The sequence below is a fragment of the Capsicum annuum genome, chromosome 7, assembly GCF_002878395.1.
Source record: "Capsicum annuum cultivar UCD-10X-F1 chromosome 7, UCD10Xv1.1, whole genome shotgun sequence".
Taxonomy (NCBI): domain Eukaryota; kingdom Viridiplantae; phylum Streptophyta; class Magnoliopsida; order Solanales; family Solanaceae; genus Capsicum; species Capsicum annuum.
Window position 1 is genome coordinate 5583738 of NC_061117.1, and position 25607 is coordinate 5609344.

Genomic DNA, 25607 nt, shown 5'->3' on the forward strand with positions numbered 1-25607 from the left:
CCTAGGCAATTTCTAAGTAAAAGATTTGTAAAGATTTTTTTTCAAAAGTAGTCTTATTTTTAGTAAATAGTTTCGAAAGTATCTGTAAAAGCTTTAGAAAATCCCTGTCAGTCATGTCATGTACTAGCTCAGTGAACGTCTTCCTCGTGGCTTTGACTATATCCGACGGATGATTTCCAGAACTCATGATCATTGTCGGAGAGTTCTTCAAATAGTTCTGTCATAGCTGGAAATTGAGTCTACCTAGACTTTGTCGCAGTTGGTGGCTTCAAAAGCTTGGCTTTAACCTCTGGTGCCGGGGTATTTGAAATATATTCCAGTACTTAGTGGAAATTTTGAGGCCTCCCTCAAAATTTCTGCCCCAGTTTAAAGTAGTCTGAGTCATCTCGAGTGGATCTGAAGTCTTTGCTGATCTTCATTCTCTTTGTTGGATGTTGATCTTCTCTTGTGAATTTTTGAAACTCCTTCTCAAAAATTCTTCCCTAGTTTTCATTTCCTGGGGTTATATGATCGAGCCGTTGGGGCGCCTACGTATCCCGTTGAAGCAAGAATCAGGTCAAACGTAGTTCAGGACTACGCTAGGGATATACACAAAGAAATTAATGGGTTGACCAAAGCCGACATAGGCCGCCTACGTATCCCTTTCTTGGGAATTCAGGTCAAATTTAGTTTGTACATAAAATAAAGGGATAAAATTTCCTAAGGGGTTGATAGAAGCCGACATAGGCTACCTACGTATCCCATTTTGGAAATTCAGGTTAAACATAGTTCGTACATAAAAGGAAATGATAAATTTTCCTAAAGGGTTGACCGATGCCTACATAGGCCACCTACGTATCCCTTTTATTGGGAATTCAGGTCAAACGTAGTTTGTACATAAAAAAAAGGGGTTCTAGGCAATTACACATCATAAGACACATTATTACAAGGCGATTACAGATAAATTAGGAAACACAAAAACTAGAACGTCTTTCAAACATAGTATATTTTTACCGCATCAGAATTGATTGGTTTGGTCCACTCTTGGCCATCCATCTCAGACAAAATCAGAGCCCCTCCAGACAATATCTTGCGAACTATGTAAGGCCCTTGCCAATTTGGAGCGAACTTGCCCTTGTACTCTTCTTGGTGAGGGAGTATGCATTTGAGAACTAATTTCCCAACTTCAAATCTTCGAGCTCTTACTTTCTCGTTGAAGGCACGAATTATCCTATGCTAATATAACTGACCATGACACACGACAACCATTCTCTTTTCATCAATCAACATGAGTTGTTCACAACGAGCGCGAACCCATTCTTCATTACTTAGTACGACTTCCTGAATAATCCTCAGGTAAGGTATTTCAACCTCAACAGGTATCACAGTTTCATTCCTATAAACTAATAGATAAGGGGTTGCCCCGGTGGAGGTTCGAATTGTTGTGCGATAACCTAGCAAAGCGTAAGGCAATATCTCATGCCATGATTTATCATTTTTGGTCATCTTTCTCAAGATCTTCTTGATGTTCTTATTGGCAGCTTCCACGACTCCATTCATCTGTTGACGATATGCGGTCGAGTTGCGATGCACTATTTTAAATTGATCACAAATCTCATTCATCAAGTGACTGTTCAAGTTTGCCCCATTATCAATAATGATCGATTCTGGCACTCTAAATTGGCAAATCAAGCTAATCCTGACAAAATCTGCAACCACTTTCTTAGTGACGGCTCTATATGAAGCAGCTTCGACCCACTTAGTAAAGTAGTCAATAGCAACCAAAATAAATCTATGCCCATTCGATGCTAGTGACTTTATTGGTCTGATAACATCCATGCCCCAAGCTATAAAAGGCCAAGGTGAATTCATTGCATGAAGCTCATGTGAAGGCATTCGAATCAAATCTCCATGTATTTGACATTTTGGACACTTCTGCACATACCTTCTATAATCATTTTCCATAGTCATCCAGAAGTAACCGGTTCTCAGGATCTTTCTAGCAAGGGAAAATCCATTCATGTGGGGCCCGCAAACTCCAGCGTGTACTTCTTTTATCAATGTACAGGCTTCTACAGCGTCGACTCATCTTAAGAATCCTAAATCCGGAGTCCTTCTAAAGAGGATTTCCCCACTTGGAAAATAGTTCTTCGCCAAATACCGAATTGTCTTCTTTTGGTTGTTACTGCCCTCTTCCGGATATGTTCCAGATTCTAAATACCTTTTGATGTCATAGTACCATGGCTTTCCATCAGGATCCTCTTCAACGTGTGCATAATGCGCGGGTTGCTCCTTCAATCTTATTTCCAAAGGATTAATGTAACTCTGATCTGGGTGCTGAATCATGGAGGATATAGTGGCCAAGGCTTCAGCAAACTCATTTTGTATCCTTGGGATATGTCTGAAATCAACTTCTTTGAATTTTCTACATAATTCCTGCACCAGCTTCACATAAGGAGTAATCTTGGAATTTTTTACCGCCCATTCTCCCCGTACCTGATGAATCAGTAAGTCTGAATCCCCAATGACTAGAAATTCATGAACACCCATATCAAGTGCCAATTTGAGACCTAAGATGCAAGCTTTATATTCGGCCATGTTATTGGTGCATGGGGAACGCAACTTAGCAGTCACCGGATAGTGTTGACCCATTTCTGACACCAAAACTGCTCCGATTCCTGAACCTTTGAAGTTCACCGCCCCATCAAAGAATAGCCTCCATCCGGGGTAAATTTCTATAATGTCTTCTCCTACGAATAAAATTTCCTCATCTAGGAAATAAGTCGAGTGGCTCATATTCATCATCAACTGGATTCTCTGCCAAATGATCTGCTAAAGCTTGCCCCTTGATTGCCTTTTGAGTTACATACACAATGTCAAACTTACTCAGCAACATTTTCCATTTGGCTAGCTTTCCCGTGGGCATGGCTTTCTAGAATATATACTTCAATGGATCCATTCTCGAGATGAGGTATGTTGTGTATGACAACAGATAATGCCACAACTTTTGTGCGGCCCAAGTCAAAGCACAACATGTCCTTTCTACGAGAGTGTAACGGGCTTCATATAGTGTAAACTTTTTACTCAAGTAGTAGATGGCTTTCTCTTTCCTACCGGTCTCATCATGTTGCCCAAGGACACATCCGAAAGCATTTTTTGATACTGATAGGTAAAGCAGTAATGGAATTTCTTCTCTTGGCAAAACCAAAACCGACTGTGCAGACAAATATTCCTTGATGCGGTCGAAAGCTCTCTAACATTCTTCTGTCGACTTATTCATTGCATTTTTCTTCAATATCTTGAGAATTGGCTCGCATATGACTGTTGACTGAGCAATGAAACTGATAATGTAATTCAAACGACCCATGAAACTCATAACCTCTTTCTTGGTCCTCGGTGGTGGCAAATCCTAAATTGTTTTGATTTTGGATGGGTCTAGCTCGATGCCTCTCCTGCTGACTATGAATCCCAGTAACTTCCCTGATGGCACACCAAAAGCACACTTAGCAGGATTTAACTTTAAATTATACTTTCTTAATCTGTTGAAGAATTTCTCTAGATGGGTCAAATGATCCGAACTTTCGTGGGATTTGATAATTACATCATCCACGTACACCTCAATCTCTTTATGAATCATATTATGGAAAATTGTTGTCATAACCCTCATATATGTTGGACCCGTATTCTTAAGACCGAAAGGCATTACCTGTAATGATAAACACCCTAGGGCATAATAAAAGCTGTTTTTTCTGCGTCTTCCTCATACATCAATATCTGATGATACCTGGCAAAACAATTAACGAAGGACTGAATTTCATGTTTTGCACAATTATCAATAAGGATGTGGATATTGGGTAGCAGAAAACTATCTTTAGGACTGGCTCTATTCAAGTCTCTATAGTCAACACAAATTTGAATCTTGCCGTCCTTCTTCGGCACTGGGACAATATTGGCTAGCCATGTCGGATATTTTGTGACGTCCACAACCTTAGACTGGATTTGTTTTGTCACTTCTTCCTTGATCTTTAGACTTAAATCTGGCTTGAATTTTCTGCATTTTTTGCTTGACTGGATCAAACTCAGGATTTATCGGCAACTTATGCGACACAATGGTGGTGCTCAATCCTGGCATATCATCATAGGACCAAGCAAACACATCAATGTATTCCTGTAACAAGTCAATGAGCTTTCTCTTTCGTGCTTCCGCCAGGTGGACACTAACACTTGTTTCTTTGATTTCATCATGATCTCCCAAGTTGACTGTTTTAGTTTCCTCTAGGTTGGGCTTCTTCCAGTTCTCAAATTCCTCTATATCTTTAACTAATTGTTTCTCATCATCTTTCTTTCAATCGTCATCATTCCCCTCATTTTGTTTGTCTAAACTTTGACATGACATGACATTGGCAGGTTTTGAGCTACTGTAATAAACAAACAATCCAAGTTAGATAATAACAAGATAATAATAAAATGTATGAATAGTGGGGTTTCAATTTTTTTTTTAAATAAAGGAAGGCCTTTTTATTGAAATTTGAGAGATAATTACAAACTATGGCTCATGACTCGCGCAAACACAAGCCCATGCCTTTTGAAAGCAGTGAAAATACGAAAAGAAAATTTGAGATGTAAAGGGTGGATCGCGGGGCCTCCTCTGGATCATCACCGATTTTAAAAACTATTAGTAATTGCCCTTTCATCTACCATGATGGGTGCCGGGTTATGAATGGAGTGGAGGTCCAGTTTTGCAAGGCCTTCCCTGGTGCAATCTTCTTCACCCCACTGGGCTTTGGGAAATCTTTTGGTACAACATTGTATCCCTCGAACAGATTTCCTATCCCATCCCCAAGACCATCATCATTCAATATCTCACGCACGGGAAATGAATGATACAGGAGCGGTAAGGGCCTAAGCAAACTCACCTCTGACTTATTCTCAATCTCATCCTCCTTGGTAGGCCGATATCCTAACCCATACTTAAAGGCTTTCTTTAGGATCATAACGGGCTCAATAATTCCTTGCAGATTCTTACCCAAACCTCGACCAGGCTCAAACCCATTTCTCAACATCACAGTCGTAATCATTTTGTAGACAGAAGGCATCGGAGCTTTGAGCGTCAGATCCTTTTCTACAATATTTACAATTTCCACTGTATAGAAGCTACTACCCTTTAGAACATCTTCAATCATGGGCACATAACCATTGGGATGATTCGCTCAGCTTCCTTCCCCTTGGATGACTATTTCATGATCCTCCCAAATGAACTTCAATAACTGATGAAGAGGTAATGAAACTACCTTTGCACCATGTATCCATGGCCTTCCCAAGAGCAGGTTGTAACTAGGATGAATGTCCATAACATGAAACTTAGTCTTGAATTCAGCAGGTCCCATTTGGATGTACAAATCAATTTCACCTATGGTATCTCTCTGCCCTCCATCAAATGCTCTCACATTTACGTAGCTTGGTGAATTTCCCCCAAATCATAGCCCATTTGAACCAACGTGGAGAGAGGACAAATGTTCACACCAGATTTGTCATCTATCAATACCTGATTAATTACATAGTCTCGATAAATGATAGTTACGTGCAAGGCCTTGTTATGCATCGCTCCTTCAAACGGCAACTCTTCATCGCTGAATGATATACGATGACTTCCCACAACATTTTCTATTATCACAGCCAAGTTCTCAACACTCGTCCCTATGGGAACATACACTTTATCCAAGACCTTCAATAAAGCCTGTCGGTGGTATTGCGAACTCATTAATAGTGCCAAAATAGAAATTTAAGCCGGAGTTTTCTCTAAATGTTTGACAATTGAATAGTCCTTTGGTTGCATACGCCTCTAAAATTCCTCAGCCTCCCCTTCAGTGATTGTCCTTTTCTGTGAATATTTTTTGTTGGTCAATTCTTCAGGAATGTAGCATCGTCCTGATCGTATCATCCCTTGGGCAGCAGCGGTCTGTACAATAAATTCCTTCCTTGGCGTGGGAGTGTACACTTGAGTCGGGGCAGTCATCACTATAAATGGGGCTTTCTCTTTGACACTTAAGGCAGCCACAACTCTCTCTATCTTTTCTACTTCTTCCGCTCTTTTGTGTTTTTCTTAATTCACCTTAGTAATAGTCTTGCCTTACGCTCATTCTCCTTCTATTTCAATCACATTAACTGTAGGTCCCCCATGATTAGGCAATGGGTTATTGTTAACATTTGGCATCGGTGACTGAAGCGTGATGATCTTCTGATCGATTAAATCTTGGATCTTATGTTTCAAGTTAATACAATCCTCGGTACTATGCCCCACTGCTCCCGAATGATAGGCATAATTTTGTTCGGCATGATGAAATTGGGAGTTGGGATTGATAGGCTTTGGCTGGATCGATTGCAAATGATTGGCATTCTTTAATCTTTCAAACAGTTGGGTGGGACTTTCAGCTAGCGGCATGAAGTTTTGGGGAGGTTTCTTTTCGAAGTTTGGATGTGGAGAATTATAATGGTTCTGATTTACAGGAGGAGGTACTTGATGATAATTTGGAGGTGCTTGGATGTTTGTATGGTTATTTGGAAGAGTGGATTGAGCATAAGGCTGACAATTCTGTGGTGGAACTTGGTATTTAGGAAAAGAATTAGGCTGTGGTGCTTGGTATTGGGATTGGATATTTGGGAGTGGAGCTTGGTACTGGGGTTGGACATTTGGGAGTAGAGCTTGATATTGGGGTTGGGTGTAGAATACGTGCTGAAAGCTTGGTGACAGCGGAGAGGAGAAAATATTCCTAGGGTTGAACCTCTTTTCGTTTTTGCAATAGAATCAGCAGAGACCACACCTACATCCTCTTTTTTCTTTTTTGAGAACATAGCAGTCCTAAACGATGTTGGGGTCTTGGCAATTTTTCCTGTTCGAATACCTTCTTCTAGTGATTCTCAAATTTTTACCAAATTTGCAAAAGTTGCCCTGACAGCGGACACCATCCTGATATAATATTCTCTCTCTTGAGCGCAAGAGAACACAGTCCCTATCTCTTTCTCAGACATGGGGGGTTGTGCTTTAGCAGCTTTTTTTCTCCAACGAAAGGTGTAGTCTCAAAAACACTCATTATTCTTCTGTTTGATCCGATCTAGTAATTATCGGTGAGGGACTATCTCAATGTTAAACGTGAACCTGTCAAGGAAACCCTTGGCCAATGATCTCCAACCAGTCCATCTTTTCAGTTCCTGGGACATAAACCATTTTAAGGCTTCGCCACTTAAACTCCGGCTGAACAAACGCATCAATAATGCTTCATTTTTCCCTACCCCCACCATTTGATCACAATACCTTCTCAGATAGGCCATTAGGTTTCCGGTACCATTGAACAATTCAAACTTGGGGACCTTGTACCCTTCTGGTAGATCTACTCCAGGGTGAACACATAAGTCATCGTACCCTAAACCGTCGTGGTCCCTCGCTCCATGAGATTCTTTGATCCTCATGATCTCTTTATTCATAGCTAGAAACTTCATTTCATAATCGGTCCTCCACTCTTTCTCCTTCTCCTCGTAAAGGTCCATCTCGATATTAGGAAGGGGATTATAGATGTCAGGGGTTATGATAACATGAGGAGGATTTGGATGGAAGGCTTGATTTTGCAAATAAAAGAAAGTTGGTTGGTAGGTGGGGAAGACATTTTGAAATTTAAAAAGGTTTTATGGAATTTGCGAGTAGTTTGGTGGCATCTGAGAAGGATTTTACGAATTTGGAAATGAATTTGGTGGATTCGGGGATAGATTCGATGCAAGATTTGAGGATGGATTTTGTGGATTTGGGAGTGAATCTTGTGGATTTAGGAATGAATTTTGTTGATTTGCAAATGGGTTCTGGGGATTTGGGAATGGATTTGGAGATAGGTTTTGCGAGGTTAGAGATGGATTTTGTGGAGGTAGACATCTAGGTTATTTTTACAATTGGTGTTTTGGACAATTTGAGGAGTGGAGACGGACGATATATTATTTAGATGATCCCGAGAATAGATGTACTATGGGGAAGAATTTGGAGTGGAGTCCCATGTCTTCCTGGAGCGGGAGCATTGACAGTGATGGCCAGGTTAGCCAGATCACGAGTACGATTTATTTCCTCCTGAAGCATTTCTAAATTTCTTGTGAGTTCTGCAATCATCTCACTTTGTTCCGCTATTACATTGTCCTTGATGGTCAATGTGTTTTCTTCGTCATTTCCAGTCATTATTGAATGATGGTCAGAGGATGGGATTTTGTGCACTTTTGACCGAGTGAAGTAGAGATGTTTTGCCAGCTTATTTCAACACGGAGTAGTTTTCTATTATCTGTGAAGTAAAACAACTCAAACGCAAGTTAGTTTCCACATGTGATAAGAAATGTGAAATACTTGACAAGAAATAGCCACGTAGAGTTGTTTGTGTCATAGACAAATTCATCCATACGAGCATAGCAGATAAACTTGCCTTTGATCCAAACAAACACACCTAAACACATAAGACAGTTATATCACATAAAAACATTATAATAATGCGTATCCTAATTAGGGTGACCCTTTTGAGCCAAGGTTTTAGGCCTAACGATTTTTGAAGAAAAATATATGTTTGCTTAAGGTCAATCCATTATCCCCCAAATTTTATAGACACTAAAAATGACATAAAAGCCTACAAAATATAACAAAAGAGGGATACAATCTTTAGGGAAAAGGAAATAACATGAAAGAAAATAAGTTCCCACGCAGGAGAAAGAAAAACTAGCTACTGGATGCTCCTTCATTCGCCTTTGCCTTCTTAGCTCTGTTCACCTCTTGGGATATTTGACACCTATTGATGATTAGATGACTTCTGCATAACTGTGCCTTGCTGTCGTAAGTCATTTTTCCTATACTATCGAGTTGGGAGGCCATGCTATCATCCAAATTGATTAAATACTGCCTAGCATCATCAGCCTCTTGCCTAGCTCTTTTCAACTCTTCCCTCAACATACGTATTGTTAAAGCATCTTCTACATGTATCTATCAATGCGCGATTTCACTTTTCTAAAACTCATCTTGAATCCTGTGGAGTCGGATCTGATGCTCGGATTCTACATCTACGACCCGAGTGGGCACGTTCGGCCCAGGAATCAATGCTCCGGCGAGGCTTTTTTTTAACCACTCCTTGTAAGTGTCGCTGACTTCAGGTTCATATCCTATACGGAAAGAGACTTATGTCCACATTCTTCTTCTCCAACCATTTATCTTGTAGTCTTTGAGCGGGGGCTCACTTTCATCATACTCGGTGAAGAATTTGAGCATAAAATTGATTTGAGGTGTCTCCTGCTTGATCTCGAATTGCCTAAGAACTCGGCCAGGATTGTAGGGACGGGTCCCCCTGAGACCCGGAAGCACTATAAGAGGCTACTCACCCCCCCGAATGGTGTATTTCCCAGAACGAAGATAGTTAATGGACCATTGCACATCGTCATATCTTAATTCCCCAAGAGTCTTAAACCAGAATTCGTAAGATGCTTTCCTTTTGAACTTGTGTAGAAACAACCACATGTCGTGCGATTCTAGCAGATTCCTTCTTGTTTTTTGATCAAGTTGTACCGTTCTAGGATTTTTCACCAAATTCATCATCATCCACCATTGCAATATAAGGTTGCAACCTTGAAAGAAATGATTCTTGACTTGACATCTTCCCAAAGCTCGATATATGTCGGCGACAATCATGGGAGCTAAGTTATGGAATACCTTTTTAGAATTGTACTCCATTCCAAATAAGAGTGCATGGGTAACTGAGACAACCCTTGGATGAATTGTGTCATTTTTTCCCTGTGGGAACACCATGGTTTCAAGTAGGCCTACCGCAAATGCAAAGGCCCTCTTTTCCTTCCATTTTGCTTCTGACTCAAATTTATGTCCAAATTTATGAAAAGCATTGAATCTTCCGAACCGATGATACAACTCATGAAAAGTGATTTTTGCTCCATCACATTCCCCTAGCCAGGTCTCATCATCAATTAAAAATACCTCCGTGATCTTTTGACGATACCATACAACTGGGACTAAAATGTTCATATCAGGTGTCTCCTTTCCCTTGAAACACATTTCAGTACTCTTATAACAAATCAATACCTCTTCAATGGTAGGAGTCAATTCAACATCCCCGAAGAAAAATACCATATTCTAATCATCCTAAAAAGTTGTTAGTATATGGATCATTTCGGGCCAAGCGTCCATCTCAATCAAAGAAGGCAGATGCCCGATGTGTGTTCTAACAATCTTTCTCTCTTCTGCGCTCATGTAATCCCGCCATAGTTTTAGGAAATCATCGGGTTTAGTAACCATCTTGAACTTTTCGAGGGAATGCAGTTGAGCCATATCCTACACGAAAGCAGACAAAGATAAGCCTTCCCTATCCCCAAAGGGTAATGGATTGAATTAGACAAGCATATATATTTTTTTCAACACATAAATATGATTCGTCTGTAATTGACTCGGGGTCAATAGACGTAGGGCAGGTTTTCTAATGGGCCCAATACCCCACTCGGGTATTGGGTCGTCCTAGGCTCATGCCTAAAATAAGGTTTTGGTTTCGTTCTATCTTAGGTGTCTAGAGTGGGTTTGAACACTGGTTCTCAAGCGGACAACTTGAGTTTGAAAATATGAACAACCATCAGATGACTCACGTGCTAAAAATCCGTTTATATTTCCAACACATTATTGGAATTGAACAATAGGGGCCGGGACATCCACAAAACCCCAAAACAGTTTAAATAATGTAGGAATATGTCATGAGATACGATAGTTAAACTTTACAGAACCGAAACATATAAACACATAAACAGTACAAAATCAAACATTTGGTTAGAACCTAGTTTAAAATTCCCAGCAGAGTCGTCATTTCTATTTTGCAGAGAAATTTTGACTTTTTGAGAGTCGCCACTTAATTTTGAAAAGGAATTAAGAAACCTTTAGAGAGTTACTTCAAACGATCCAAAACAGGAAAATCATTTAAGCTAAGAGATTCTGAGTAAGAGGTTCCTATTAACGTTTTAGAAAGGTGTTAGGCACCTAAAACGTCCACTAACTTGCGGTTATCCGAACTGATTAAAAATCGTCTTTGATTAACCTTAAAAAAAGTTTATTTTTGAAAAACAATTTTAGAAAAATTTTGGTGTTTATGCAAAGCCAGTTTTTTTAGCAACTTAACTAAGAATTTAACTAGGTTCGCAAAACATATAAGACAAACAAGTATAAAAAAAGGGGGGAAAGGGAGGAAGTAAAGGATTCAGGCCATTGAGCCTAAATCGATAAACCCTGTCCTAGACTAATGGGCGTTTGACCATTTCACCTGTCCTAATCTAGTTTTCGAGTCTCGCTTCCATCTGTATTAAATACAACCTTAGCTTTGTGGCCTAAATGAATGAATAAAAATAAATAACTAAATAAGGACAATAATAATAAATGACTAAATAAATAAATGAAATGGAAACCAAGACTTTCGAGTCTCTTGGCCGCTTCAAATGTGGGTTTTTAACCCATTATTCCTCTTTCGACTTCTTGCATCCGTATGTCATGTGATCATCTTTTGGGTCTTCAAATTTGATTCAAGACTAAGTGGGACTCAATGGCCCTTAAGGATCCATTCAAAAAACTCGAGCGTATCCACATGCAAATAGAAAGTAGAGTAATTAATAAATGTCCCAACATTAACATTAAAACAAAATGTGCTATAGTATTATGTATTTTATTTAGTAGTGGGCAAATATTAAGTATATGAAAAGGGCACGTTAATTTAGCGAAGTTAAATCTCATTCAAAATTTCAACAGGAAATGATTTACCCATTGGTAAGAGCATATTCGCAAAAAAGTTCACAAAGCAACGAAACACCAAATTTATGCACAATCATACAAAGAAACTAATAAGTCAAGTCAAGATCTATGCGAACCAGTGACAACCTTTTAAAGAGACAAGAAGGAAGGAGGAAATTTTTAGATGTTTAACAGTAGATGAAATGAACAGGAAAAAGAACAACCTAACCAAAGAGATAATCCATGAATTTTAATTCAATACGATCCTCTCAACTTCGATATGAACAACCAGAGAAAGACTTTCGAAGGGACTGCGTATTCCCATAATTTGGACAGTTTAGGAGAAACACCCAGATTTCCCCTAAATAAACATAATAGACTATGGTCCTTTAGCTATTGAGAAAACCAAATTCACACGATGCCTGGGTAAGTTTACCCTCACTTAACACTATAATCAGACAAACATACAAAGTGTTTACTAACATATAATCACTTGGATAATCCAGGAAGCATTTAGGCAAAGCTTGAGTTGAAACTTTTCATCGAAATATAACAAATCAAGGTTGGTCAGATAAATAGAAGTGCAGATCAAATTAATCACCCAAAACAAAGGAAAACAACCAACTCGTTAGCTAAACCTTGATTCAAATACCCTTTATAATTGCAACTTTGAACGTATATATTCAAATCGACTCTAAAGACTTAACAGATTATGTTAATGAAAGATAAATCTAACACAACTTTCGATCCTACTTCATCCGATTACATCCTCGAATACCAAATAAAACAGTATTTCAAAGCACTTCTATGCTAAATTCCTCATTCTAATTAGCTAAGGGCAAGTAAACAAATCGACTGGCTATACAAAATAAAGTCAGATTTATGTAATAAAGACACTCCTAATACGTCATAAGTGTATCCAAAAAATTAGCCAACATTCATCAAAACCAATGGCTTTCAAAGACTCTAACAACGAACATCCCCGCATACGTACTATCCAAAACGCCACTAAAGAACGACCAGCCGAAGAAGAAAACAAAATCAAAATTGAATTGAATGAGGTATTACCTATTTTGGAGTAGCAAAACAGGACTCGAGCTTCGGTCGGAATATCAACCACCGAAAAGTCGATGTCTTTTACAATAAATTTTGACTAGCATGTTGCTTTCTCTAGAGTTTTCGCTACCGAACAGTTCTCTTTTTCTATAACCCCCTATTTTCTCTGCTTTTCTCTTGCTTTTCTTTCCAAAGAAAGAAAAATTTTCCACTCTTTTGGGTTTGGACCTAGCTAGCTCAGAAAATTTTCCAACCTAAAAGAAGAACTCCTAATTTTTCCCAAGTTTCCAACCTTCTCCAACAAAGAACGAAAGGCCCCTTATATAGAAGATGAACAGGGGTATTTTTTGGGGACCTTTGAAGTAGGATATTGTGGGATTTGAAATTCGAATTCCTCTTTCTATCTTGCCGTTTCATTAACAAACGTACCCATTTTGGAATTGGTGGACCAATAAGATTTAGGAAAAACAATTTCTTTGCCAAGAGCCAATGAAATTGTGACATACATGTACGAAATTGTACCCCCATACCCGAGATTTGCGGAATTAAGACGTTGAGGGGACACCTAGCTTATTTCTAGAAGGTTCGAGGGTTTTCTTCGTGGGAACCCACATGGGACGTGTGAAGAGGGCTACACACGGGTTGATTTCGGGCTGATTTTATGGTTTTCGGGTTGAGGTTGGTTGTATTTGGGTTGATGGATGATGTTGGGTGTTGTCGTGATATTGTTGTTGTTTGATTTTGAAGCTGCTATGGTTTGATGTTGTTGCAAAGAAAGAAAAAGGGTGAAGAGTATTGGGCCCGGGTCGGATTTAGTGAAGTTGGGCTTGGTGGCTGGTTGTTAAGATTAAAACAAGAAAAGAAGCTGTTGTTTTTTTTTAATGACTTTGGGCTGCGAATTGAAATAAAAAGCATAAATGGGCCGCTGGTGGATAGGTTGTTTTGGGACTGGGTATTGAGTTTTAATTTGGGTCAACTGAGTAGAAGGATTTTGAGAATTAGGATTAGGATTTTGGATTACAATTTAGGCAATTAGATTTAAATTCTAGCCAAATTGAATACCAATTGGTCAATTGCATTACAATTGGGGCCAATTTTGATTTCAATTACAGTCAAATTTAATAAATTGACTAGATCAAATCGAAATTCGATACGAATTAATACCTTGTTTAATCTTGAGCTTCTTAATGTAATAAAATCAAACACATATTCATCCAAATGAATTATTTTTTTGAGAGAAAATTATATTTAAATCAAGATTTCAATCCTTTTTTATTTCAAAACAAACCTTGATTAAAATCTGATAATTTATAAAAAATAGATATTTAAGTAACATAACTATATAATTTCGTATAATTGAATACGATAATATATAACCGTCACTTAAAATGACAAGCTTTCCCAGATGAATATTTTTTGAAAAGTTTCTATGCAGACGAAATAAATATTTTGATTTTAATAAAAATCGAAGAAGCTCAAAATTAAACTTGGTTGTGGAGGGCAAAAATTGGGTGTCAACAACTGCCCCCTCCCTTTGGGTAGGATGGAAGAAAGTAATTCTGGGCAAAGGGAGATTGATGTTCCTAAATTTTGTCTGACCATAGATTCGAATCTGAAAGAGGTTGGTTTTTGCACGAGTTTTATAGAGTTATGGATGGACCTCGGTATCAGGTTTCCTACATACCTTGGGTTACATGAGAATTCAATCCACTTGTAGTTCAGAAAGCTTGATTTTAAGCACGATTTTCAAGAAAATTCACCATCATAGTTTTAGAATTTTTGGTTAAATCGAGAAGCTGGGGAATAAAGGTATTTGGGGGAGGTTGGAATACAGTCGAGTTTTCTACACAGATCCCGGCCTACATATCCTCAAGATTTCAGGGAATCAAACTTCTTGTAGTTCGACTCGATCACTAGAAAAGATAGTCTTCTATTTCAGATGATCTTTGGCTCGGGATGAGTGACAAGTTAATGAGTTGTGGAAAAGAAGCTTGTAACCTCTTAACCATGAATGTTGGATCCTTCACATACATAGGCAAGAACTTACCTGAACATAATTTCCAAAACTATAAGAGTCCTATCACTTGAATTTGAAAGAAAGAGAAGGTTACCTCGGCATGAGTTTAGAAATATTCTGAAGGTGAATCTGAAACTGAAATACCTAAAAATACCCACATGACTTCTAACAGGGGTGTGGTTGGATGGTGGTGGCGATTATCCTTTAGCTCGCATCCTAAGAGTTTGACGTCCCTATCGAGACTATGTCCCATTTTGCTGCTAAGAACGAGTTCCATGTTGTGTTGCGTCCTATCTGAAGTCGTCCGCACTTGTGGTTTTAATTTGAGATTTTCATCCTCTCGGATGCTCTCGACAATGCTTCAAACAAAAAGTGTTAGTGCTAAACATAAGTCACAAAAGAGGTATGTAGTCTTTTACCATATCTCCACGTGAGTACTGGCCTGAAAAATGGAATCATCTCTTCATGTACCTGTTTGGAATGAAATAATTGGCAACAACAAACACAACAACCCTCTTGGTTGTTGTATAATTATGACATTTGTCGGTTGAATATGTCTTCAAAGTGGGGTAGCCCTTTTGGACACCGGTGATTGAAGGCATATCATCACTAGAAATACTACCTACAATAACACTATAGACGAAATAGAGCAAAATTAGACAGAAATTTGAAGAAAAAAGTTCTTAATCTCGAAAATCCTAAAATCAGTAGAACGGACTCCCATTAAATCGACTAGAAGCTTCAAAATAAACTACCACATACTACAACCACACTGACATATTAAGTACTTACAAGGATTGCAAGAACTTTCAACAACTATCGGCCTAAATTAACCTAAAATGGTGGTAATTTTGAGTTTTGAATGAGAGAGAGGAAGGGCGAAGAAAAAGGGTTCAAATGACCTAAATTTTAGGTCAAAATTTAGTATTTATACTCTACGCACGTCATTTCATACGTGAAAATTATTTTACACATAATTAATGACGTGGCCACGATTGTGCAATACGCATAGCTGAGTAGACCGACAAAGGGTTTAAAAAGTTGTTTTTTAGTGGGTTCAGGGGTTCAGATGACAAACATATAAGTAGAAGTGTCCAACTTACAAAACTGACATAGTACAGGGGTTCAGAAGGTCATTTTGCCTTTTTATTAACACGGTAGTTATGCAGTACATTAAGATTTTAATTAAAAATTATTTTACATCTAAATTTTAAGATTTTATATTAAAAACTAATTTTTACATAGAATGTATAAAAATAGGATATAGACTCGTAATAATAAAAAAAAAGACTCCTAATTTAGTTAGTAACATATGGTCATGAAAGCTAAACCTACCTAAATTCTAAACAAAAGTTACTTCTACCATATATACTTAGGACTCCTAATTTAAGAAAAAAATCTTATTATATATTTTAAAGTTTTGATCTCATATATTTAGGATTCATTGTTATAAACATAATTAATAATAATTAGAGGGAAAAAAAAAAGGAAAAAGACATTTTTGTCTAAAGCAGGCAAAAAGTTCATTTTTATAAGTGTCTTCACACTTTTAATATATTATAGATATAGATATAGATTATAGATATAAATTATAAATATAGATGATTGTAACAGAATGATTACATTTCTTATTTATAAAAGATACCATTTGATCAACTCATTCTACTAACTGAAACAGTTGCAACTAACAGTCTCAATTAACTAATTGTTACTAACCACCAAAGTTGACATAGTGGTTCAGCGCTATGTCCCTTAAGCAAGAGGTCGGGGGTTCGATCCCCGCCTCTGGCGAATGAAGCAAACTCTGTGATCAGTTCCCTACCACAAATGTGCTGACTGAGGAACGGAGGATTAGTCTCAAGTGCTGTTGGCTGTGGGGATACCTTGAGAAACCAAAAAAAAAAAAACTAATTGTTACTAACTAATTTTTTAACTCGACTACTGTAGCACTATTGTACTAGCTACTTTTAAAATCCAACTTGCATGCTATTATGATAACAGTTGGGCACAAGGATTGCGGGCAAGAGTAGTACTTGCATGCTATTATGATAACAGTTGGGCACAAGGATTGCGGGCAAGAGTGGTTCAAGGTGAAACTAATAAAGCATTTGTTTTAGGCTTCAAAATTGCAAGGCCTTAAAAAAATTTAATTTGTTATAAATGTAGTTAGTGAATGTCTATCAAGATCTACTTTGATATCTATTAGGATTTGAAGCATTTGTCTTTTACTCAGACTATGAGTAAATTTTCCCTTTAAATAGAGGGGTTTTGTTTATTATATTCTCAATCTGATGATCTCTCATCCATCAAGAGAAATAAAGAAGTCCCCCTCTTCTCTCTCTATTCATTCTTCTTGTTCTTTCTTTATATTTTATAACATGTTATTAGCACGAGACTCTGCCAAACAAGATGAGATTATAAATCTAAAGGTAATTTTAAGGTTAGTAATTTCTTATGTTATTTATCTTTTGCTACTAATAATATAATTATTGTTGGATTTGAGGAAAAATAATTGGTTTGGAACCATTTATGTTTTAAATTTATTCCTCAAGAACAATATTATCAAAATGGATGATAATATGTTGGGTTCAAGTCCCATTGATTTATGCCTAAGACACCTTTGTATGGGTAACACGTTGAGTTTTAATCTTAATGCACCATATTGATGATATTATGATGGCTAAGGCAATAATGTGTTTTTGATGAAAAGTCATGAAACTTGTCCATTGAATATGCTCCATTCCATGAAGTGAATGTGGTAGCAATATATGATAAGTCTGAAAGATGACAATTTACCCCATTCTTGAAGTGAATGTGGTAGCAATATAGAGAAATACTCTCTATCATATTTCTGCCTCGATTTGCTCCTGAAGTAGCAATATCATGAAAGAGGTTATAAGCTATCATAATTTGATATGCTCAAGGCACAATTATATTCCATTCCTGGGGAATGAGAACCTTATTGATGCAAACGTGCACTTGATTGTAATGGTATCACAACTCAACTCCGAATGAGGCAGAATATTGAGAAAAGTTATTTTGAAATCTACTTCTAAAGTAGTAAATCTGAAATTTATTCATGTAATAGTAAATCTGAAATTTACTAAAGAAAAAAGTACATGTCATGGTAAACTTGGAGTTTACTAGAATAAAAGTTCATAAATTGATGTGAACGATTGTGACATCTTCAAGGTGTGTATATTGAGTATTAGACATGTATTGAAGAACTAAAAGATTCTTCGAGAATTGTTTATTTCGCTTGTTCTCATGATAAGTTGGTTGGACCAACTAATGTTGGGATTGAATTCCTTAAATCTGAAAAGTATAAAAGGTGAATATGGGTCCATTCACCTGTTATGTGATCTATTAAGATGCATCGATATAAGATAATCACATGTACATTTATTGTCAACTTGCCATTTGACATTCATAAATGTTGCTTGCTCAGTAAAATTAAGTTAAGAGCATAACTTTCAAATTATGTAATCAAGACAATTCATCTTGATGATGATGATTTAGCATTAAATGCCTTCAATAAATAGCTAAACTATTACTAATGAGAACAAAGCTTCATGTGTTGGTCTGAAATATGACATGTTGCATACAATAGCACTTGTATGCATTAGAACAGTAAATTATGATTATTTCTTCCCTCTTAATTGGTTCAAGGTCAGGAACCAACTATTCCATCTAATAATTTTGATGTGCGGTATATGATTAATGAATATACCAAGATGCACAAAAATGAAATTCTCAAAGAGAATGGAGGATGTATGTTAGTTTTCCTAACATAAGGGGGAGATTATATGCAACTATGAAATATGTTAGGAATTATCATCAGATCCTCATTCAAAAGATAATTCAAGTCAAATGCCGAAAACATCTCATATTAAAGATGCAAATGCTCCTATTTTTTGTTCCTAAAGGATAAAGTCTATGCATGCGTGAAGCGTGGTAGACTAATCAATTCCAAATGAAATAATCCTTGAAAAGGATAACGAGCAAATAATCATAATAAGAAGGCAATGTGCTTTTGAAGAGTCTACGACATAACACTTCATAAAACCTTATGAAAGGTTCAGGTACCTGAAAATAATGAATTGATAAGATCTCAAAATGTTATGTCGCATTATGAACCGATACAAAATGATATATCATTAACGATATCTTTGATACGATATTGGCGCAATATTGTAAAAGATTACAAGGATCTGAATTCTACGTTTATTTAAGCATGCAGACTAGAAACATTTATCAAGTGATATGAAAGGATGCATCTTGGTAAGTGTAAAACTTATTTGATTTTCAGTCCAGGCACTTGAAGAAGTCACATATGACATGTTGAATATTGTCACTTGACAAAATTCATATGAAACTTTCTAAGGATTCAAAATGTTTGAAGAATATAAAAGTTCCTGGGAAACTTATTTAGAATCCTTATATTGTATAAGCTTATAGCTTGAAAATAATTAAAACTCTTGGAGAGTTTTCAGAAGCAATAAGATTATTTGCTGAAATGCGAAACATACCGAATTAGATTGGTCCTAAAGTACCATATTTTAGTCCAATTGGTGTACTAATGTATCTTTCAAATACTACAAGGCCTAATATAACCTTTTCAGTTAATTTGTTAGCAAAATATAGTTCTGTTCCTATTAGAAGACATCAAAATGAGATCAAACACATGATTTTATTCTAAAGCCTGCAGTCTTAATCTTGTTGGTTATGTTGATACTAGGTACTTATCTAGCCTGTATAAAGCTCGATCTCAAATAAGCTATGTGTTCACATGTGGGGATACTGTCATATCTTGGAGATATACAAAGCATTCTATCGTAGCCACTTCATCGAACCATGCTGAGATAATAGTTATTCATGAAGCAAGCCGAGAATGTGTATTGTTGAGGTCCATGATACATCTCATTCGAGAATGTGGTTTAAAATATGACAATGTACCCACAGTTTTATATAGAGATAATGCAGCATGCATAGCACATCTTAATGGAGGATTCATAAAGGGAGATAGAACGAAGCACACTTCATCAAAATTTTTCTACATACATGAGCTACAAAAGAACGGTAATATTAACGTGCGACAGATTCGTTCAAGTGACAATGTGGCTGATTTATTCACCAAGTCTCTTCCAATTGCAACTTTCAAGAAAATGGTGCACAAGATCGGGATACAAAGGTTCAAAGATGATCTCATTAGGAGGAGTTAATACGCGTTGTACTCTTTTTCCCTTACGAGGATTTGTCCCACTGGTGTTCCTTATAAGGTTTTTAATGAGGCAACCTATATGCGTATTGTTAGAGATGTGTACTCTTTTTCCTTCACTAGATTTTTTTTCCACTAGATTTTTTCTGGTAAGATTTTAACGAGGCACATTATCTACTAATTAGACATTCAAGGGAGAGTGTTATAAATGTATTTACATTATAGTGAATGTCTACCAAGATCTACTTTGATATCTATTAGGATTTGAAGCATTTGTCTTTTACTCAGACTAGGAGTAAATTTTCCCTTTAAATAGAGGGATTTTGTTTATTGTATTCTCAATCTGATGATCTCTCATCCCTTAAGAGAAGAAATAAGAATTACTCTCCCTATTCTCTCTACTCTTCTTCTTTATTCTTTCTTGTTTTATAACATAATTGTTAATTTTATGATTTTATTTTCTTTTTGACAATATTGAATATAGTTAAAAAAAATTATCATCATCCAATAGAAATATTTTAAAACTTTGAACTAAACTACTCAAATCTTTATAATATTAAATAATATGTTTATAATACCATCCAAGGTAATATATTGAAAACACATGGTTAACGTCTTTATTGACTTGAATCAATCCTTATTATTATAAATAATAATATTACAATGTGAAATATAATATTACACTAAAAACAACAATTATGAAAAACACCAAAAAATATTTATTTTTATTTATCATGTATATGTATATTTTTAAGACCTCAAATTAAAACTAAGTTTTAGGTTATTAATTTTATTGAGACGTTCTTAATTGCGGGTTGCTGACTTTGGAACCGAAACACAAATCTATTTTTGCATTGATAATGAAATCCTTGGCTTACGAGGAATTTAGGACCACCGTCTCTCCCATTCAATGAATTTTGCACCACCGTCGCTCTCTTAGCAGACATCTTGATCATGCAAAGTTTTTTCAATAAATCTTGCATCTCATTAGTTCATGAAAAAATTTGAGTTATAGTTGACTTGAGTTATAGTTGATACTATGTCAGTACTTTGTTTATTATTGTTATTGATGTTCGTTTTTAAGTTACATATGCCAATTTTTTTTGGCTTACATAACTTTTTTAAGTCAAAAAGTTTAATAGTATTTTGCTCTTGATGTCAATAAATCTATCAAAAACACTCTTTACCTCACCGGCTCACCCAAAATATGGTTAAAGCAAAAGAAGTTAATTTCCTTCACAAAATGTATTATTTGTGAGGATACTTGGCTTTTTATACTGGAACTTCTAATATTGTGCCTCTTTTGCCTTATTTTCTCTACTGTGTTTGTTAGTAGTAGGATCCATACAAGATTGATAATACCTTGAAATGTTTTAGTTTTGTTTTTGCAATTCCATTCTTAATGCCCTTGAAATGTTCTAGTTTAGTTTTTGCAATTCCATTCTTAATGCCTAGGAAGGAGAGGATAAAAGATTTAAAATGTACTATACATACATAAAAACGATAATTTTAATTATGTATAGATAATATTAATTTTTGTTAAAAGAGATTCGATGGAATTATCTCAGTCCTATTTGACTCCAACCCTGATTAGTTTGCGCGCAATTAATAACACCTCATACCAATTAGTGTGTGTAATTAGTACTCTATCATCATCATAATTATTTTAGAATTAATTAGTACTCTATCATCATCATAATTATTTTAGAATGCGTGTATCTTGAAGTAATTTAAGAGCAATCTTACCTCCACCCCCCCTCTACCCCACCTATATAATTGAGGAGAATTCTAGAACCTACCATTTCAATAATTTACTAAAAACGTATTACACTAGTAACGTTCTCAAATATTATCCACACATATTTCACGTTACATAATATCTCCTCATCCCAATAAACCTTATCAAGAAATCAATCTCAAAGGAAAAAAAAAATTACTTCCTTAGTTCTTTTTTATTTATAATGTCCCGCTTCATAAGAGTTAATTAAATTAATTTTTAAAATTAAATTATAATTTAAATTTTTAAAAGCTATATAAAAAAGATTTGAAGTTATAAAGTGTCATATCAAAATATTGGTTAAATTTATGCAATATGATCTGAAACAAGTGAAATATGATAAGTAAAAGTAAACAAAGAGCATAATATTACGAAAAGCCTTCGATAATCAGAGGCAGAGATACATGTATGGGTAGGGATGCACGTGCATCCGTTAACGTTGAAAAAAATTGTGTATACATATGTGTATATACTTTGAGAAATTGAAATATAATTAATAGTCCACCCAAAGATAAAAGATAGTGCTCCTTGATGGGCTAGTTGAAGCTTGCGCTTCCACCCACATAACCAGGGATCGATCCTCGGGTTGCACAATGCCTTAGTTTTTATTTAGTCCGTAAGGTAAAGCCTCCTTGACCATTGAGCTACCACAAGTAATTGTTCAAAACGTTAAAAGTAAACTTCATATTAGAAAGTAAATTTATTAGCTTAAAACTCTTATTTCTTTTATATATATATATATATATATATATATATATTATTTTTCAGTATTGTTCATGTCGTTGGCCACCAATTGAATATGATAATATCCCTTAATCAACACCAAAAGTTTTTCTAATGTCTTAAAATAATATTGGTGCTCCACAATATTATCAAAAATAATAAGCGTAAAAAAACTTCAAGGTTTATTGTGTTTAAACACAAAGTACAAATAAATCGTGAGATTTAACGAAAAGGACATAAAGGTAGAAAAAATATAAATATATGTTTAGTACAAGACTAATAATATAAGCATGAATGATAAATATATGAACAAAAAAAAATTAATTTTTTTTTATAAAGTGAAATATCAATTGTTTAGTGTTCGTCTCTTCATAAAACCTCATTGACAAGAAGAAGTATGTAATAGAAATTAAAACCTAAGCTGCACATTAAGTGAGGTGAGCGCTCAACACGTTTTGAATCTTACTTCGAGACTTGTGCACGTTTTTAACAACATTGATGCACTCATAAATTTTAAGTTCTGGATTCGCCTCTATCGATAATCCTAAAAATCTTAGGAAAAACAATATTAATAAAAGGCAAATAATACAATTTAATACACTAAATTTTTTTGTCATGCACGAATTTTAGAATAAGACTGAATCACAGAGATCTATAACATACAACTTTATTTTTCCTATATTTCTGTGATTTAAAATTGTAGCCCCTAGTCCACATGATAAAAAAAAAAAAACTTTACCAATTAGGACAATCCTTCCTTCGCAAGAAGATACTACCTAGTACTTTCTTGAAGTTTGACACGACAATCATATTGGTGCTATATTCTAAGTGTCAGTTCAATCAGGCAGCTGACAGTTATCATATTTACTTTCAGCTGACTGTTTATGATCTAGAATATTTTTATAATTTTATATTTTTTATTTTAATTTAATTATTATTTTTATTTTAAATTTATTATATATTTAAAAATTATGTAAAAGTATTACTATATAATTACAGTAATTAATAATTTCAATTATTTAAAAATACATAAAATAAATTATTAACTCAAAATTTTATCACTAAAACAAAAATTGAAATATATAAATTTAAATTTAAAAATAATAAAAATAAGAATAATTAATATCTAAAATTATAAAATAAATTTAATTAACTTTCTTAAATATTTCATTAATTTCACATAAATTAAAATAAAAAAATAACATAAATTGAACCCAGACACAGCTCCAATATCTAGTCGCCTTTATATATCCCACTAAACCTTATCAAGAAGCCAATCCAAAAAGAACAAAAATTCCAAAAACCTTTTTCCCAACAAATTTTCTTGAAATTTTGCAAAAAAAAATAAAAATATTGACCACAAAAGAGATGGAAGTAGTAAAAAACTTGAATGTTGAAAGATACATGGGGAGATGGTATGAAATTGCCTCATTTCCCTCAAGATTTCAGCCCAAAGATGGAGTGGACACAAGGGCTACTTACTCTTTGAATCCAGATGGGACAATACATGTGTTAAATGAGACATGGAGTGGTGGAAAAAGAGGTTATATTGAAGGCACTGCTTATAAAGCTGATCCAAATAGTGATGAAGCTAAACTCAAAGTCAAATTTTATGTTCCTCCGTTTTTGCCAATTATTCCGGTTACTGGAGATTATTGGGTTCTACATATTGATCCAGATTATCAATATGCTTTGATTGGTCAGCCTAGTAGGAATTATCTTTGGGTAAGTTCCTTCATTTCATGTTCTACCATTTTTTTAAAGAACTAGTTAACTTGTGATGACTTGGAGGGAGGTGATTAAATATGAGAGCAGTTGTTATTGAGGATATGATTTTAAATAGGAAGATGCGGAGGGTGCGAATTAGGGTACAATACTTCTTTCATTTTATTTTATGTGTGTTTTTTAATCGGACACGGAGTTTAAGAAATGAGTGATTTGATTTTGTAAAGTTTATAAAATTCTCCTTCTTAAAATTTATTTTTTTTATTAATGTTGTCATTAAATAGTTATCAAAGTTAATGTTATCAAAGTTTACGTTTTACTAATGTTGTCATTAAATAATTATCAAGTAAGAAAAGATAGATTTTTTTTTTGGATGGACTAAAAAAGAAATGACGATACATAATATGTAACGAAAGGAGTTATTAGTAGGAAAAAGTATGTTCTTATTAGTAGATAGAAGGTCTTTGTTTTGTTATCGTTGCTAATAGTCATAGTGTGAGTTTTGTTTCGTAGTGTGTTATCATTTGTCATATTATTTGATAATAATTTTGCCTATTTTATTATTTGGTGTGTTAGTATCTGTTGTTTCTTATTTATTTACTATCTCTTTTCTAGATTGTTTTTATTTTGAGTTGAGGGACTATTAAAATAATTTTTTTATCTTACCTCTAAGGCAGTAATATAAATAACGTGCTCTTGTTCTCCCCAAACCTCATTTTGTGGGAATACATTGAGTTGTGCTAACTTGTGATAGCAAAGTTACCCCAATTAAAGTTACTTGGTACTTGTTTGACAAGAGATTAGTCATTTGATGTGAGATATTAGAGATAAATAGTTTTGAAATAAAATGAAGGATTATTTTATTTCGTGATTGGTGTGAGATATTAGTTAATACCGAGATTATTTATTCCATCATTTACATCGTAGTGATGGAATAAGTTATTCCATATACATAGTGAAATAACTAATTTCGGAATTAATTATTTTGGGATAACTCTTTCCCAACCAAACGACTATATTTATTATGTTGTTAGTGTGTAGAACTCTGTCTCATCTCTGCGAGGTAGTGATATGGACTACGTACACTTACTCCCAAACTTCACTTTGTGAGAATATATAAGTATGTTAGCTGTTGTTTGTTGTCGTGTATAGCACATAAACTTTTTACTTGCATTCAAAAGAATTTCTTTTTTTTTTTTTGGGTCTAACAAACAAAATTTTATGTCATCTCTGTTATGTACGTCTTTAGTTGGGTAATTGCACTTCTTTTTTGTGGATGATGCTTCTCTGTTATTTTATCATTTTGCTCGCCTTTTGGTCTACGGTC

General features: G+C 35.2%; 2 protein-coding genes across 2 annotated transcripts in view; one reads left to right on the forward strand and one right to left on the reverse strand.

The window, feature by feature from the left end:
- The window catches only part of LOC124885541 (uncharacterized protein K02A2.6-like), a 9089-nt gene extending 7145 nt beyond the window's left edge, over positions 1 to 1944 (reverse strand). The window contains exon 1 of the mRNA XM_047393440.1: positions 1230 to 1944. Within this exon, the coding sequence (XP_047249396.1) occupies positions 1230 to 1944 (715 nt within the window). The remainder of the gene's footprint in view (positions 1 to 1229) is intronic.
- Positions 1945 to 23793: 21849 nt separating this feature from the next.
- On the forward strand, positions 23794 to 24280 carry LOC107877653 (temperature-induced lipocalin-1; the record flags this gene model as incomplete). Its single annotated transcript, XM_047415140.1, is given in 1 exon segment — positions 23794 to 24280. A coding segment is annotated over 1 exon segment (357 nt), but the record flags the coding sequence as incomplete, so codon positions are not given.
- Positions 24281 to 25607: the final 1327 nt, after the last annotated feature.